This window comes from Mobula hypostoma, chromosome 6 (assembly GCF_963921235.1).
Source record: "Mobula hypostoma chromosome 6, sMobHyp1.1, whole genome shotgun sequence".
Lineage (NCBI taxonomy): Eukaryota > Metazoa > Chordata > Chondrichthyes > Myliobatiformes > Myliobatidae > Mobula > Mobula hypostoma.
In genome coordinates, this window is record NC_086102.1 from 132,259,914 (window position 1) to 132,278,770 (window position 18,857).

The 18,857-nt window shown below is 42.9% G+C and overlaps 1 protein-coding gene across 4 annotated transcripts in view; it reads left to right on the forward strand.

The window, feature by feature from the left end:
- The first annotated feature begins 3,306 nt into the window (after positions 1 to 3,306).
- ube2f (ubiquitin-conjugating enzyme E2F (putative)) overlaps positions 3,307 to 18,857 on the forward strand; it is a 211,668-nt gene continuing 196,117 nt past the window's right edge. The window contains exon 1 of one of the 4 annotated variants that reach the window (XM_063051737.1): positions 3,307 to 3,561. In XM_063051737.1, coding sequence (XP_062907807.1) covers positions 3,521 to 3,561 — 41 coding nt within the window. In that variant the 5' untranslated portion in view covers positions 3,307 to 3,520. The remainder of the gene's footprint in view (positions 3,562 to 18,857) is intronic. The other 3 variants (XM_063051736.1, XM_063051734.1, XM_063051735.1) reach the window with 3 other exon arrangements.

Below are 18,857 nucleotides of genomic sequence, written 5' to 3' on the forward strand. Positions count from 1 at the left end.
ATGCTGAATGAGGATGTTGTTGCTACTCAACCAGGTAGAGATAGAGTCCTACCTCACTCCAGTAAACTGACTCATCAACATCTATTATTCATCCAGCAGCAGTGGTGTCGTCAGCAGATTTGTATATTGCATTGGAGCTGTGCTTGGCTTGGTGTGTACAGAGAATAGAGGTGTCTAAGCATGCAGGCTTAATATGCACCTGTATTAATGATCAGCATGGAACTATTGTTAACAATCCTCCCTGCTTAAGGTCTGCTGATGAGAAAGTTTCATATTCAGTTGCAGAAGGAGGGACAGAGACTCGGGTTTTGAAGCCTGGTGATTAGTTTGGATGTTGAATGCTGAGCTGCAGTCGATGAACAGCAGTGTGATGTACAAATTCCTGTTGTCCAGAAGGTCCAGAGCAGAGTGAAGAGCCAGAGAAACTGCATCTGCTGTTGAGCTGTCATGGCAGTTGGCATACTGAAGTGGATCTAGGTAGTCTGTGAGGCGAGAATTGACTTATGCCATAACCAATCTCTCAAAGCACTTCATTAATGTTGGTATAAGTGCTAGTTAATGAAGCAGGTTACTGTGCTCTTCTTGGCACCAGTACTATAGATTGCTTTTTGAGGCAGATGGGAACTCAGGCAGCAGAAATGAAGGTTGAATATATCTGTAAATACTCCAGCCAGCTGGTTTGCAGATATTTAGTACATGTCAGAGGTAGAGAAGTGGGAAGTAAGAGAAGGGATTGAAAGAACAAAGAGAACATCTGTGATAGGGTGAAGGTTAAGGTTGTCCCGATGGTATAATGGTTGCAATGCTCTTTCTAATAGTGTAAGGTCAATTAGAGAAAGGAAAAACACACGTCACCTACAGATGTTACTGAAAATATGAAACAAAGAGAATATTGGAAATAACTTGCAATTCAGGCATCATCTATGAATTAACATTGCTAGGTGGATGGGTTTGCATCAGAGCAGGCTAGTCCTGACACAAACAGGAAAGGCAGGTCATCTGAAACTGATAATTTAAGCAAGTGCAAGAGCTGCAATGTGCCAATACAGAGGTTGAGCTGTTTTTTTTTCTAAATCTGGCATTGGGCTTTATTTGAACAGTGTGGGAGACCAAACACAAAAAGGTCAGCTTGGGAGCAAGATAGAGAATTAAAGTGGCAGGCAACTAAAAGCTCAGGGTCACTCCTTGTAACATTCTCAGTTGCATGAGGAAGTGCCACGTGATGGGGAGATGCTATTGAGATGGAAAAGTAAACCAGGGAGTTGTGATGGTCCCTTTGGAATGTTGAAAGGTGAGGGAGGAGAAGACATGGCCAGTGGTGAAACCTTAGTAAAGGTGTTGGACACGATGGGAGGTGATCTGTTGAACGTGAAGAATGAGGTCAGCTGAGAAGATCATCGGGGTCTCTCTTCCCGCCATTACATTTACATCACATGCTGCATCCGTAAAGCAAACAGCATTATGAAGGACCCCACGCACCCCTCATACAAACTCTTCTCCCTCCTGCCATCTGGAAAAAGGCACCGAAGCATTTAGGCTCTCACGACCAGATTATGTAACAGTTTCTTCCCCCAAGCCATCAGACTCCTCAATACCCAGAGCCTGGACTGACACCAACCTACTGCCCTCTACTGTGCCTATTGTCTTGTTTATTATTTATTGTAAATGCCTGCACTGTTTTGTGCACTTTATGCAGTCCTGGGTAGGTCTGTATTCTGGTGTAGTTTTTGTGTTGTTTTACATAGTTCAGTGTAGTTTTTGCACTGTTTCATATAGCACCATGGTCCTGAAAAACATCTTGTTTTTACTGTGTATTGTACCAGCAGTTATGGTTAAAATGACAAAAAAAAAAGTAACTTGACTTGACTTGAAAAGGTAGCCTATCTATTCTAACTGACAGGAGAGGGAGTGAAAGGGATCTGCAGTGCAGGAAATATAGATGAGCTCCAGAATTCCATCAACAATTGTAGAGGGGAAAATGCACTTGGGATAAAGGAAGACACTGCTGAAACGTGGCTTACACCTGCTTCAACTTTTTTTTTATATATAGGCATCCGTTAGTCTTATGAGACCATGGATTTGTGCCTTGGAAGGTTTCCAGGGCACAGGCCTGGGTAAGGTTGTATGGAAGGCCAGCAGTTGCCCATGCTGCGAGTCTCCCCTCTCCATGCCACTGATGTTGCCCAAGGGAAGGGTATTAGGACCCATACAGCTTGGCACCGGTGTCGTCGCAGAGCAATGTGCGGTTAAGTGCCTTGCTCAAGGTAACTACACGCTGCCTCAGCCAAGGCTCGAACTAGTGACCTTCAGATCACTAGACAAACGCCTTAACCATGCGCCATCAAGCTGCACCATACAATCCGAGGGCTTCTCAATTCACCCAATAGACCATAGTGACATTCTTGATGCTCAGTCATAACAGTCCTAATGAGTTCCTGCTTGCCTGACTTGGAATATTTAAGAGTGAAGTATCACCAATATTACCTGCCACAGGAGTTCACCTAAGTTATCTTAACCACTGTCAACATCCCACGCCAGGCAGATGAGAAACCCATGCTTAATTAACTATATTCAATTATCATAGGAGTATAAGACATAGGAGTAGAATTAGGCAATTCCGCTCATTGAGTCAGATATACCATTTGATCACCACTGATTTAGTTTCCTCTTAAACCCATTCTCCTGCTGTCTCCCAGTGACATTTTGTCATCCTTATTAATCAAGAATCTTCAACCTCTGCTTTAAGTATACCTAATGACTTGGCCTCCACAGCCGTCCACAGATTTACCACCCTTTGCCTAAAGAAATTCTTCCTGGTTCCAAGGGGATGTCCTTCTATTCCGAGGCTGGGCCCCCTGGTCCTAGACTCTCTCCACGTCCACTCTAGGCCTTTCGCCATTCGGTAGCTTTCAATGATCAACAGCCTCGAACGGGGATAGCCTGGGGCCCAAACGCAGATTGCGCTAGAAACACTCGGCGGCCTGGGCAGCGTTTGAAAGGAAAGGAGCGGGGCATCGGCCGGACGGGCAGACACTGCGGGGCGGGGCAAACCCCTAATAAGGGAAAGGCGCCCTCTCGCCAGGCAGCCAATCAGCTCGCAGCACGTGCACGCGCTGTTCGTTGTAGCGCCACGCGCGTTCCAGGTTCCCGCACGCTCGCGCTCAAGGGTCCGACAGTACTTCCCCCCCCCCGAGTGCATGATAGAATCCGATTGGTTCCGGGAACCCACAAGCTGTTATGCGGGTTCATGAGCTGCTGCTGTATCCACTGCACGAGCCACTCTTCATGCAGGCAGCGGACAGCCGGGATCTGAGGTGTCCTCGTCCTGGTTTTGGTGTCAGACTTCTGTTGGCAGCGACACGGAAGTGAGGGAAACATTTTGTTAGTCGGACCGGGACGGTCTTCCGGTGACGGCCTGTGGTACGGCCGGAGCCTGGGACCGGCTCGGTGAAGGGGACACGGGAGTCGTGTAGTTGTTGGTGGCAGACTGAAGGTCGCCGGCTTGGGCCAGGAATGGTGAATGAGCGTATGGTGCTGTCAGCTGCAGGGAAAGAGGACGAGGTAGGACGATGAAAACAGTTCGCAACTGCCGAACTGTGGTTGGAGGCAGCTGCGTAAAGTCAGATCCTGCAAACCACACAGCGCTGGCCCAGTCATCTGTATCTGAGCGGCTTTAGTTGATGGATAGTTAGTGCCAAGGGCACTGGCACTTAGGATCTCAAATGCAGCAGAGCCCCAGCACTGGTTCCTGATGAATGCCTCCAGTCGCACTGCCCCAACCCGAGAAAATCTCGGTTCTTCCTGCTCTTTGTTTTCTGTCCATTAACTGATTTTCATTCCTTGCCGGTGTATTACCGATAATTCCCACCACTTTAGTTTTGTTCGATAACCTCTTGTGTTGCACCGCGTCTAAGATCTTTTGAAAACCCAACCACACAACTGCTGCTGTTTCCCTTATTAATTCTGCTCATTACCCACTCAAAAACTATGAGAAATATGTCAAGCATCACTTTTTTGTCAATTTTTGTTGAATTTTCCCTATCCTTTTTTTTTCTGAATGTCTAGTTATCATATTTTAAGTTGTGGATTGAATCACTTTCCCTACTACTGCTATCAGGCTTACTTGTCTCTGTCTTGTCGTCTTCCTTAAAAATTGGGAATGTGTTTGCTGCTTTCCAATGTATGGGAGCCATCTTTATTGTTATTGTTTTTAGTGCCTTGAAATACAGCTCATCAGATCTTGGGAAGTGTGGCTTTCAGTCACCTAGAAACTTAAAAAAAAAATTCACAGTCTCAGAAGGAAGGGGGAGGAGAGGAGAACAGTAGTGATAAGGGATCCAATAGTTAAGGGAACTGACAGGAGATTATGTGGATGTGAAAGAGGCTCCTGGATGTTGTGTTGCTCCTAGGTACCAGGGTCAGGTTCACAGCATTCTTAAGGGGGCGGGTGAGCAGCCAGAAGTCATGGTGCACATTGGTACCAGCAACATGGGTATGAAAAGGGATTAGGCTCCGAAGAGAGAATATACTTTCTCTAGATGTATAACATCTAGTCAAGAGGAAGAAAGAAGTGTACTTGGGTTTAGGAAGCAAGGATCAGACAGGGGTCTTGAGAGTTATAAGGTAGTCAGGGTGTAGCTTACGTGACCTAGGAGAGCTAAAAGGAGATGTGAGAAATCCTTGGCAAGTAGTATTAAGGAAAACTACAAGGCATTGTACACATACATGAAGAGCAGGAGAATGACTTGAGTGAGGGTAGAACTGGTCAGTGATAAAAAGGGGAAATGTGCCTGGGGTCAAATGAGCTATGGGACATCTGTAATGAATAGATTGGAACAAAATGGATAAATGTGAGGACAGTGTAGAACAGGCTCGTATGCTGGATCATGTCACGTTTAAGAAAGGGGATGTGCTGGAAGTTTTGAAAAATATTAAATAGATCGCTCGGGCCAGATGGGATATACTTTAGATTACTATGGGACGAGATTGCTGCACATTTGACAATGATCTTTGCATTCCTGCAAATTATAGACCAGTGTGTCTTAGATCAATGGTGGGCAAACTATTGGAAAGCATTCTTAGAGACAGGATTTACAAGCACTTAGAGAAGCATAGCCTGATTAGTGATAGTCAGTTTGGCTTTGTGAGGGGCAGGTCGTGCCTAATTGAATTCTTTGAGGAAGTAACAAATTGGCGGAGGTAGAGCAGAGGATAAGGTGTATATGTATTTTAGTAAAACATTTGAGAAGGTTTCCCATGGTAGTCTTATTCAGAAAGTCAGGGGGCAAGGGATCCAGGGAAATTTGGCTGTGTGGATTATAAATTTGCTTATCTACAGAGGCAGAGTGTGATAGTAGATGGAATGTATTTTGCCTGGAGTTTGGTGACCTGTGGTGTTCCAGTGTTTTGCTCTGGGACCTCTGCTGTTTGTGATTTTCATAAATGACTTGGATGAGGAAGTGGAAGGCTAGGTTAGTAAGTTTGCAGATGACACAAAAGTTGGTGATGTTGTGGATCATGTGGAAGGTTATCGTAGGTTACAGTGAGACATTAATAGGATGTGAGGAGGGTCAGAGGTGATGTGATAGATATGTATAAGATGATAAGAGGCATTGATGGAGTGGACAGCCACCTTTTTTCCAGCATGGAAATGACTGATACGAGAGGGCATAATTTTAGGGTGATTGGAGGTGTAGGAGAGATGCCAGGTGCAGATTTTATTTTACACAGGAATGGTGGGTGTGTTAGACATGCTGTCAGGGGTGATAGAGGCAGATGTATTAGGGGCTCTTTAAGGGACTCTTAGATAGACACATGGATGAAAGAAAAATGTAGGACCATGTGGGAGGGAAGTGGTAGATTGATCTTGAAGTAGGATAAAGGGTCGGCACAACATCATGGGCTGAAGGGCCTGTACTGTGCTGTACTGGACCATGTTCTCACTCTCCTGAATCAGTGGCTGTTCATGATTTTTGGGTTAATTTTTGTGCCTTAAATGAAGACATTGAAGATGCTTGTTTAATTTCTCAGCTATTTCCTTGTCCTGCAGTAGAATTTATTCTGAGGGATCCACATTAACCTTTGCAAGTATTTTCCTTTTGTGTATCTACAGAGGCATTGACAATATTTTCAAGTTTCTTGCTAGATTACTCTTGTATTCTACTTCCCTTGTCAATTAATTGTTCCTGAAATTTGGCTGAACTTCACACTTACTGCTCTTTTTGGGAATGTTGCAGCTCTTTTCTTTGATCTTATTTTCTTTAATTTCTGTTGTTAGCTGTGGTTGGACTATGTTTCCTGTTGGGTTTTTATGGTAAGGGGAAGTATATTTATTGTAAATTATTCTTTAATTGTTAGCTGTTGCTTGCCTGCTGTCCTGCTTTTAATATAGTTTCCCAATCTGCCATAGTCAGCTCCTGTCCTTTTTCCTTTGCAGTTTGCTTTGTTTAGATTTCAGATTCTGATTTTAGATTAAACTAAATTACTTTCATTCTTAATGCCATATTTTATAGTTACTCTTTCAGAATGGCCCCTCAGTCATAAATTAACCTTTCATGTTGCAGAATTTGAGATGTCAACAAACTGTTCTTTAATTCCCTGTTTAGCATGTTAATCAAGATTACCATCTTGAACTCACTCCATGAATTTGCTTTCCGCACCATTACTGTTGTTTGTTTATTTATTTATTGAGATATAGTACAGAATTAGTCCTTCTGGCCCTTTCATCTGTGCGGCTCTGCAATCCCCCAATTTAATCCTAGTCAATTTACAATGACCAATTAACTTAAATGAACAAATTCAGCCCAGACACCTAGAATGGATAATGGACTACCTTCATGCAATGCTTTCAACGATTGCATCCTCCAAATCTTCATTTTCATTGTAACATTAAAGATGATTGTTGATACCTTCAAATTCTTCGTAATTCCTAATTTGTTGAAGTAGTGAAATCGTTTTAATTGTCACCCCCGGCCGTTTCTGGCATCTCTAAGCCTGAATGCTTGAAACCACAGCGACCATAGATTAAAGTCTGTCATCAGGTCGGTGCTTATGCCGGTTTCCGTGGTGTGAAGTGACTGAAAGTACAAGACTCACCCCCGGTTCAACACCAGTCTATCGCGAGGTTAAGCCCCAGCATTTTTGCCGGTACACTGGAGCATTGTGTGGTTAAGTGCTTTGCTCAAGGACACATACGCTGCCCCGGCCAAGGCTAGAACCCACAACCTTCAGATCGCTAGTCCAATGCCCTAACCACTCGGCCACCATAACAATTCCAAATTACCTTACTGCTTATTTCTTATAAACTATCAGTGACAAAAATCACTGCTTTTTGAACACAAACACAAGCAGCTGATGCTATTTAAAAACTGTTCACTCTAAACATGATGTAGTGTCTAATGGCCACAAAAGAATACGCAACTGATGCTATTTAGTAATTGTTAGGCAACAGTCTCCTGTCCCAATTAAATAGCATTGAAGGGTTAAAAAAGTTTGCTGAATTTGAAAGTAGGTAAGTAACCAGAACTAGATGTAATGTATCCCATAATTTTGAGGTAAATGTAGTAGGAAATTGCAGGGGCATTGACCATAATCTTCCAGTGCTGTTGGGGTTTGTCATGCCAGAGGACTGGAGACAGGAGAATGTTGTTCAAGTTCAAAAAGTAAAATAAGAATAAGCAGGGTTGATATTTACTGAAGGGTACTAGATCAATCTAGGCAGGCTGGCACAGATTTGTGAAAAGTAAATTGTTCTCCAATAATTTGGTAGAATAATATATTGGAGAGAGTTTTGGTTAATGTGTTGTGCTTATACATCCAGAAGACTTTTGATAAGGTATGTATAACAGCAAGGTTGAAACACCTGGCTTAAGAGAGAATACTGATCGCATTATTATGAAGTTAAGCAACAGGTAATAGAAGTCACAGTACATGTTTATTTTTTGCACTGGAGGAAGGTAAATAACAGCCTTTATTTCTTTATTTTCAGAACTTACTTATATTTTATCTTTATTAGTGACCTAGACTTTGGAATGCAGGTCAAAACTTCTCAATTTGTGAATGACACAAAATTTGACAGTACAAGTTGAGTACCCCATATCCGAAATGCTTGGCACTGGAAAGTTTCAGATTTTGGTTTTTTTTGGATTTTGGAATATATAATAAGATAGTTTGGGATCACCATATTTTCCAATTCTAAATTTATGTGCTATTGTTAATCACCCTTTATCTTACACTTGTTCATCACATATGTACTTAACAGTAAAAATTATTACACACCATTAGTATAGTGGAAATATATTGAGTGCCAGGTAACAAGAACAGCACAGCAGTATCAGGAGACTGCCTGAATCATCTGTTGAACAGCAACAAACAACGGCAGGCTTTCAGTCTCCACCTATGACGTTGTGTTTTGATTAAAAGGTTATAGTACGCTGTATTAAATTTTACTTTTTTTTAGATTTTATGTAAGGTATAAAAACATTGAGCATGGTAGACTTGTTCTGGTGTTAGATTTTCATCAGTAGGTTTCAGTAAGTACAATTTAATGTCAGAGAAATATATACAATATACATCCTGAAATAATTCTTCTTCACAAACATCCACGAAAACAGAAGAGTGCCCCAAAGAATGAATGACAGTTAAATGTTGGAACCCCAAAGCCCCCTCAACTCCCCCCTCCCATGCATAAGCAGCAGCAAAGCAACGTCCCCTCCCCCACCAGCGAAAAAGTATCGGCACCCCCCACCGAGCACTCAAGCGTGCCTCAAAGCATCAGTAAAGACACAGACTTGCAGTACTCCAAAGACTACTCGTTCACTCAGTATTTGACATACTGCGGGCTCTCTTTTTCCCTAATAACAGAAAAAGAGGTGTCCCCATTTTACAGCAAGAGGGGAGACATAACAAAACAACTCACTGATGTATAATGTTAAACGTCTGTTGTGCCGCTTCTTCTGAGCTGTATGTCCAAAGAACCCGTGTCTCTGGGCACTCAGTCAGCAGCCAGCTCGCTGCTTTCGATCTTCCGTCTCCCACAACACATCAGGTGGCGGCAGCACCGACCTAGAATCAGTCCACCTCCAGAGCCACGAAAATCTGGCGTGCTCGTCTTCCAGGCCGCGTCCTTGGCATATTGAAAAGAACTGAAGTTAGCATGTAACTCCAGGTCAGGGTCTTCAAAAGAACCTTGAAAAGGAAGAAAAGAGATATCAAAGATAGAAATAGAGCTGTTTCTGAAGATGCAAGCAAAGGAGTCGCCGTTACGCGCTGTCATCCTCCTAAGCTCTGCTCATCAGTGAGAATCTTCACAAACTCATCAATGAATTTCTCTGCCCATCAGTGAGAATCTTCACAAACTCATCAATGAATTTCTCTGCCCATCAGTGAGAATCTTCACAAACTGATCAATGAATTTCTCTGCCCATCAGTGAGAATCTTCACAAACTCATCAATGAATTTCTCTGCCCATCAGTGAGAATCTTCACAAACTCATCAATGAATTTCTCTGCTGCTTCATGATCAGCTGACACTTTAAATTTTTTTTAATTTAAAAAAAGGTAATGCTGTGTCTTTACTGAAATTTCTGCAGCAAGCTGCTGAATATTCACAATTACCTTCAATTTTCAGTTCGTTGTGATAAATCTTTGCTTGTTTCATGATCAGATTACTGCAAAGCGGAGTACGTTCTTTTCAATGCTGCCAAATTCATTCCTTCTATACAGGATTGAGAGCTTCATTTTTCAGTTTATGCAGTGATTTTCTATTTTTCATTAACTTCTGTTCATTATATATGTGAGGTCACTTCTCAGAACTGTCTGTGGTGCACTGAAACTTGGGAACCTTCCCAGCACCATGTGGAATTTTCTATCTGTGATGTCATGTCAGCGCTCAAAATAATTTGGATTTCTGAGCTTTTTGAATTTTGTAGTTTTGGGTGAGGGGTATTCAACCTGTATTATGGATTGTGAGTTGGATGGCGATAGATTTCAGTAGAATATAGACAGACTGGTAGAATGAGTGTGTGACAGATTAAGTTTCATATGCAGCTGATATAATTTGATTGGAGTAATGAAGAGGGGCAAAATGGGATAAAGGATGCTGTTTGAAAAGGAGCGCTGGAGCAGAAGGGCTGTGGGGAATGGATGCATAAGTAATTGAAAGTAGCAATGCAGGTTGAGAAAGCAGTTAATAAGCAAATTACAACTCTCGAGTTTGTCAGTAGAAGCATAAAGCAGGATGTTGTACTGAACCTTGATAAAACATTGATCCAGTCTTATCTTGAATATTGTGGTGAATTCTGATCACCTTGTGGGCTGCCCCCAGCACGTTCCTGGCTGTACAGCACAGGAATAGGCCCTTTGACCCAAAATGTTGAGCTGAACCAATTAAGTTAGTAATCAAATGGCTAACTAAACTAATCACTTCTGCCTACACAATGTCCATTTCCTTCCATTTTCCTCACATTCTTGTGTCTGTCTAAGCATCTCTTAAAAGTCTCCAATGTTTCCACCTCTACCACAACTCCAGACACCACATTCCGGGCACCCACCACTCTATCTGTAAAAACAAAAACTTGCCCCTCACATCTCCTCTCACTTTAAACGCAGGCCATCTAGTATAGACATTTCAACCCCTGATAAAAGATAATCGTCTGTCTACTCTGTCTATGTCTGTCATAATCTTATAAACCTCCATCAGATCTCCCCTTGGCCTCTGCCGCTCCAGAGAAAACAACCCAAGTTTGTCCAACCTCTTGTTATAGCACATGTCCTTTAATCTGGCAACATCCTGGTCAACCTCTCTTACAGCCTCTCCAAAGACTTGACATTCTTATAGTAGGGTGACCAGAACTGACCAAAACTCCAGTTGCGGTCTGACTAGAGTTTTATAAAGCTGCAACATAACTTCCTGATTTTTGAACTCAGTGACTCAACTAATAAAGGCTAGTATGCCTCTGCCTTCTTAACTACCCTATTAATCTGTGTAGCCCCTTTCAGGGAGCTATGAACTTCGACCTCAAGACCCCTCTGCTCATCAACACTTGTAAGGATCTTGCCCTTATCAGTGTACTCTGTATTTGCATTTGAACTACCAAGGTGCAACACTTCACATTTGGTCAGGTTAAACTCCATCTGTCATTTCTCCACCTATATCTGCAATTGATCTCTATCAGTGATACCTAATGGAGGCAGTTACATGTCCTAAGGGCGTGTTATGGGGAAATAGAAGTTGTTCAGGATCCTTGGGGGGCTGGTAAGCAGCACCCTAACTTGACGTACGAGACCTGACCGACCGTGTCAACTCACTGCCATCATCAACATCCGATAGGCATTCCCAGTTTGTGTTAATTTTTAATTTAAATTTAGCCCCATTAACGATGGATAAATACGTATAGTATGATTTCTATGAATCTGAAGGCAATAAAGTCTTGAATTCTAATCGTGCTAAGAAACAGAAACTACAGTGCATCAATACAATGTTGTATAGCTGGAGTATGGTTCTATTTCATTCCCATCAGATGAAACCATCAAAATTGTAGGAACACTTCCATAAAAGACACCTTGAAAAGGCTACTTATGGTGCTACTTAGTTCCAGAAGATGAATAGAAGCATTTGAAAAGCATTACACACTTGAGTTATTTGCCAAGAAAGCTTAAAAATGACCTTGATAGTGGTCTCATTGCTTCTTATAACGTTTCCAAAACGATAGCAAAGTGTGGAAAATATCATACAATTGGTGAAAGATTAATAATGCCTGCTGTACCAGAAGTACTCACCACTGCTGTCAAAATGGATGCCAGTATTTTAAAATCAATTCCTCTGAGTAATAACTCTCTAGCTCATTGTATTGATGAAATGAGTAAAGGCATTGAGTATCAACCATGCACAGAGCTACAAAAAAAAACAGAATTTGGGATACAACTGGATGGGTCAACTGTGTGAGACAGTGAGGCATTGCTAAAGGCATATGTACGCTTTATCAAAAATGGAAAAAGATTATGAAGAGGTTCTCTTTTGTAAAAAGTTAGGAACAAATATCAACAGAGAATCCATCTACAACAAGCTCAAAATGTATATTGAGGGTAAAAGTATTCAGATTAGGACCATGATTTCTTGTGCAACAAATGGAGTACCATATATGACAGCTCACCTTGCTGGATTAGTGGCATTAGGGTCCTGTTTATTGACTTCAGCTCGGCGTTCAACACCATCGTCCCAGAAATCCTCCACTCCAAACTCACCCAGCTCACTGTCTCCCCCGCCATCTGTCAGTGGATCACAAGCTTCCTGACTGACAAGGTTCAGCAAGTGAGGCTGGGGAGCATCATTTCTAGCACTTGGACAATCAGTTCCAGGGATGTGTGCACTCCCCACTGCTCTTCTCCCTTTACAGTAATGACTGCACCTCACAGGATCCATCTGTTAAACTCCTGAAGTTTGCAGATGACACAACTGTCATTGGCCTTATCCAAGACGGTGATGAGTCTGCATACAGATGGGTGGTGGAACGGCTAGCCCTCTGGTGTGGTCAGAACAATCCGGAGCTAAATACACTCAAGACTGTGGAGATGACGGTGGACTTCAGGAGGAGCCCCCCAATACTCCCCCCACTCACTATACTCAACAGTATTGTGTTTGCTGTGGAAACCTTCAGGTTTCTGGGTGTCACAATCTCCCAGGACCTGAAGTGGACACCCAACGCGGACATTCTTATCAAAAAGGCTCAGCAGAGGTTGTATTTCCTACATCAACTCAGGAAGTACAACCTGCCTCAGGAGCTGCTGATTCAATTCTATTCAGGAATAATCCAGTCTGTTCTCTGTTGGTCCATCACTGTCTGGTTTGGATCAGCTACCAAACAAGACAAGAATAGACTCCAAAGAACAGTCAGGGCTGTGGAAAGGATTATTGGTGTGAAGCTGCCCTCGATCCAGGACTTATATGCATCTAGAGTCAAGAAGCGAGCAAGCAGCATCATTGTAGACCCATCACACCCTGGACATCACCTGTTCCAACTGCTTCCTTCTGGTAGGCGCTTTAGATCACTGTATGCCAGGACAAATAGGTACAAGAACAGTTTCTTTCCATATGCCATCAGTCTTATGAACACTTGATTTTTTAGTCTATTATAAACCAAATCCACCTATACATACACAGGTATACCTCATTGTATATAGTTCATGATTATTTGCACTATTGTTTTGTTTGCTTTTTGATTCTGTACAGCGAGAGCTCAGGGAAACCGGCATCAAATTTCCTGTATGTGTCCAGATACTTGGCGATAATAAAGGATTCTGATTCTGATTATAAGAAAAGAAATTCTAAGTCTGTTTGCAATCCATTGTGTAATTCATTATCAACATCTCGCAGCCAAAAACCTCAGCCAGTGACTTTTTTCAAGCATGACTCTTGTAATATCTACTATCAACAAAATTAATGCTCATCCATTAAATAGCAGATTATTTTGCCAGTTATGCCAAGATAACAATGAAGAGTTTGAATGCTCCTTCACACTGAAGTGCGTTGGCTGTGAAGACTGCTGCTTAAGATGTTTCTTTGATCTTTTCGATACTGTGGTTGAATTTTTGCTCGAAGCCACGAACTCCTACGTGGAGATGTGGCATACCTAGCCAATCTATATGACAAAATGAACATTCTAAATATGAAACTGCAGGGTGAGAATACCAATTTAATCCAGGCAAAAAGTTCAGTGTCCACTTTTATCAGAAAGTTGGAAATATATAAGCAAAACATTGGGAGAAGAATGTTCTCACAGTTTTCCTGCATGGAAAGTACAGCACGCTGTTTCACAGACGGTGATTTGCAAGAGTACTACTTACATCTGCAGTTATTGAAGAAGGATTTTCAGAATCAATTGAAGGACTTGAATGATCTGGAAACTCTGGACTGGGTAGTTAACCCATTTCTTTGCAAGGTGGAAGGACAGGAAATGAGCTTGCAAGAAGAAATTATCAAACTTGAGAATGATGAAGAAGCAAAAATCCTTTTCAGAAATGGTGGCTTTTGTGGTATGTGGCTACACTGTCATACAAAGTTTCCTGGTCTTAGGAGAACTGCCAAATTGCTCTTTGCATTTTCATCCTTCTACCTTGTTGAAAGAAGCTTCAGTGCAGTGAACCACATACTCTCAAAAAAGAGAAACTGCTTGGACATTGTTATGCGTGGAGACGAAGGCTTTTGCTGTCACAACTTGAACCAGACGTTTCAACTCTTGCTAAAAACCATCAAGCTCAAGGATCACATTGATACCGGCGCTGTTATACAGTGCACAGGTACTGTGTAGGTTAGGTTTAAAGACAAATAAAAATTTAAAGCAGAAAATTTTTTCTCATGTTAGCATATATGGTAGACATGTTTTTACACTATCGGGGCACCAGAAAGTATATTGTGCCTTAGAGGGGCGTTGGCCAGTATGAAGGTGTTTTTTGGGAGCATTGGCAATTATGAAAGTGCTTTAGTGAGGCATAGGACTGAAAAGGGTTGGGAAACACTGATTCTATATCCTGTTTAATTCTTTGCCAGTTTTCCATGTGATCCACAGCAACACCAATCTTCATATCATCTGCAAATGTACTAACCCACCCATCTACATTTTCATCAATATTATTTATATACATTGCAAACTGCAGAGGTCCCAGTGTAGATCCATGTGGAGCACCACTATCACAGACCTCTGGCTACAGTAAATCCCTTTGAACACTACCTCTGTCTTATCTGGGCAAGTCAGTTCTGAATCCAAATGGCCAACCCATTAAGATCCCATGCATCTTATTCATCTGGATGAGCCTCCCATGAGGGACCTTGTCAAATGTCTTACTAAAATCCATGTATACAACATCCACAGCTCTGCCTTCATCAATCACCATTGTCTTTTTGTGAAAATATTCAATCAAGTTAATAAGACGCGATTTGTCAACATGAAGCCATGCTGGGTCTCCCTAATTAGGCCATGATTTTCCAAATGCTCATAAATCATATCCATAAGAATTCTCTCCAGTAACTTCCCTACAACAGTGAGACTCACTGGTCTATAGATTGCAGTATTACTCTGGTTTCCTTCTTGAATAATCAAACATTAGCTACTTTCCAGTCCTCCAGGACCTTGCCTCTCTCAATAACCTGAGATGTATCTCCTCACGCCCTGGGGACTTATCCACCTTAATGCTCTTCAAGAAACCAACACTATCTCTTCCTTTACCTCACTGCCCTAGTATATCAATGTGCTCAACATTGATCTCTTTATAGAAACATAAAAAACCTACAGCACAATAGAGGCCCTTTGGCCCACAAAGCTGTGCCAAACATGTCCTTACCTGAGAAATTACCTAGGGTTACCCATAGCCCTCTATTTTTCTGAGCTCCATATACCTGTCCAGGAGTCTCTGAAAAGACCTTATCATATCAACCTCCAACACTATCGCTGCCAGCCCATTCCACGCACTCAGCACGCTCTGTGTAAAAACCTACCCCTAATATCTCCTGTGTACCTATTTCCAAGCACCTTAAAACTGTGCCCTCTTGTGCTAGCCATTTCAGCCCTGGGAAAAAGCCCCTGACTATCCACAGGATCAATGCCTCTCATCATCTTATACACCTCTATCAGGTCACCTCTCATCCTCTGTTGCTCCAAGGAAAAAAGGCCAAGTTCACTCAACCTATTCTCATAAGGCATGCTCTCTAATCCAGGCAACATCCTTGTAAATCTCCTGTGTACCCTTTCTATGGTTTCCACATCCTTCCTATAGTGAGGTGACCAGAACTGAGTACAGTACTCCAAGTGGGGTCTGACCAGGGTCCTATACAGCTGCAACATTACCTCTTGGCTGCTAAACTCAATCCCACGATTGATGAAGGCCAGTGCACCGTATGCTTTCTTAACCACGGAGTCAACCTGCACAGCAGCTTTGAGTGTCCTATGGACTCAGACCCTAAGATCCCTCTGATCCTCCACACTGCCAGGAGTCTTACCATTAATGCTATATTCTGTCATCATATTTGACCTACTAAAATGAACCACCTCACACTTATCTGGGTTGTACTGCATCTGCCACTTCTCAGCCCAGTTCTGCATCTTATCAATGTCCCGCTGTAACCTCTGACAGCCCTCCACACTGTCCACAATACCTCCAACCTTTGTGTTATCAGCAAATTTACTAAACCATCCCTCAATTTCATCATCCAGGTCATTTATAAAAATCATGAAGAGTAGGGGTCCCAGAACAGATCCCTGAGGCACACCACTGGTGACCGACCTCCATGCAGAATATGACCTGTCTACAACTATTCTTTGCCTTCTGTGGGCAAGCCAGTTCTGGATCCACAAAGCAATTTGCCCATGGATCCCATACCTCCTTACTTTCTCAATAGGCCTTGCGTGGGGTACCTTGTCAGATGCCTTGCTGAAATCCATATACACTACATCTATTTGCTCTACCATCATCAATGTGTTTAGTCACATCCTCAAAAAAATTCAGTCAGGCTCGTAAGGCACGACCTACCTTTGACAAAGCCATGCTGACTATTCCTAATCAAGTTATGCCTCTCCAAATGTTCATAAATCCTGCCTCTCAGGATCTTCATCAACTTACCAACCACTGAAGTAAACTCACTGGTCTATAAGTTCCTGGGCTATCTCTACTCCCTTTCTTGAATAATGGAACAACACCCACAACCCTCCAATCCTTCGGAACCTTTTCCGTCCCCATTGATGCAAAGATCATCGCTAGAGGCTCAGCAATCTCCTCCCTCGCCTCCCACAGTAGCCTGGGGTACATCTTGTCGGGTCCCGGTGACTTATCCAACTTGATGCTTTCCAAAAGCTCCAGCACATCCTCTTTCTTAATATCTACATGCTCAAGCTTTTCAGTCCACTGTAAGTCATCCCTACAATCGCCAAGATCCTTTTCCGTGGTGAATACTGAAGCAAAGTACTCATTAAGTACCTCTGCTATCTCCTCTGGTTCCATACACATTTTTCCACTGTCACACTTGATTTGTCCTATTCTCTCACATCTTATCCTCTTGCTCTTAACATACTTGTAGAATGCCTTGGGGTTTTCCTTAATCCTGTCCGCCAAGGCCTTCTCATGGCCCCTTCTGGCTCTCCTAATTTCTTTCTTAAGCTCCTTCCTGCTAGCCTTATAATCTTCTAGATCTCTATCATTACCTAGCTTTTCGAACCTTTCATAAGCACTTCTTTTCTTCTTGACTAGGTTTACAGCAGCCTTTGTACACCACGGTTCCTGTACCCTACCATCCTTTCCCTGTCTCATTGGAACATACCTATGCAGAACCCCACGCAAATATCCCCCGAACATTTGCCACATTTCTTCTGTACATTTCCCTGAGAACATCTGTTCCCAATTTATGCTTCCAAGTTTCTGCCTGATAGCCTCATATTTCCCCTTACTCCAATTAAATGCTTTCCTAACTTGTCTGTTCCTATCCCTCTCTAATACTATGGTAAAGGAGATGGAATTGTGATCACTATGAGAGATCTGACACCTGACCAGGACACCAATACCAGATCAAGTACAGCCTCTCCTCTTTCAGGCTTATCTACATACTGTGTCAAGAAACCTTCTTGAACACACCTAACAAACTCCACCCCATCTAAACCCCTCGCTTTAGGGACATGCCAATCGATATTTGGGAAATTAGAATCTCCCACCATGACAACCCTGTATTTATTACACCTTTCCAGAATCTCTCTCCCTATCTGCTCCTTGATGTCCCTGTTACTATTGGGTAGTCTATAAAAAACAGTAAGTAGAGTTATTGACCCCTTCCTGTTTCTAACTTCCACCCACAGAGACTCTGTAAAGAATCCCTCCGTGTCTTTCTCCTTTTCTGCAGCCATGACGCTATCTCTGATCAACAGTGCCAAGCCCCCACCTCTTTTGCCTCCCTCCTTGTCCTTTCTGAAACATCTAAAGCCTGGCACTTGAAGTAACTATTCCTGCCCCTGAGCCATCCAAGTCTCTGTAATGGCCACAACATCATAGCTCCAAGTACTGATCCACGCTCTAAGCTCATCCGCTTTATTCGTAATATTCCTTGCTTTAAAATAGACACATCTCAAACCATCGGTCTGAGCACGTCCTTTCTCTATCATCTGCCTATTCTCCCTCTCGCACTGTCTACAAGCTTTCTCTATTTGTGAGCCAACTGCCTCCTCCTCCTCCTCCTCCGTCTCTTCAGTTTGGTTCACACCCACCAGCAATCCTAGTTTAAACTCTCCCCAATAGCCTTAGCAAACCTCCCCGCCAGGATATTGGTCCCCTGGGATTCAAGTGCAACCAGTCCTTTTTGTACAGGTCACACCGGCCCCAAAAGAGGTCCCAATGATCCAGAAATCTGAATCCCTGCCTTCTGCTCCAATTCCTCAGCCACGCATTTATCCTCCACCGCACTCTATTCCTATACTGTCACGTGGCACAGGCAGTAATCCCGAGATTACTACCTTTGCAGTCCTGCTTCTCAACTTCCTTCCTAACTCCCTGTAGTCTTGCTTTCAGGACTTCCTGCCTATGTTGTTGGTACCAGTCTGTACCACGATCTCTGGCTGTTCTCCTTCCCACTTCAGGATATCTTGGACACGATCAGAAACATCCCTCACCCTGGCACCTGGGAGGCAAACTACAATCTGTGCTTCTTTCCTGTGTCCACAGAATCGCCTGTCTGACCCCCTAACTATAGAGTCCCCATCACTGCTGCCATTTTCTTCCTTTCCCTACCCTTCTGAGCCACAGGGCCACTGTTGCTTCCCCCAGGTAGGCTGTTCCCCCCAACAGTACTCAAGCAGGAGTACTTATTGTCAAGGGGTACAGCCACAG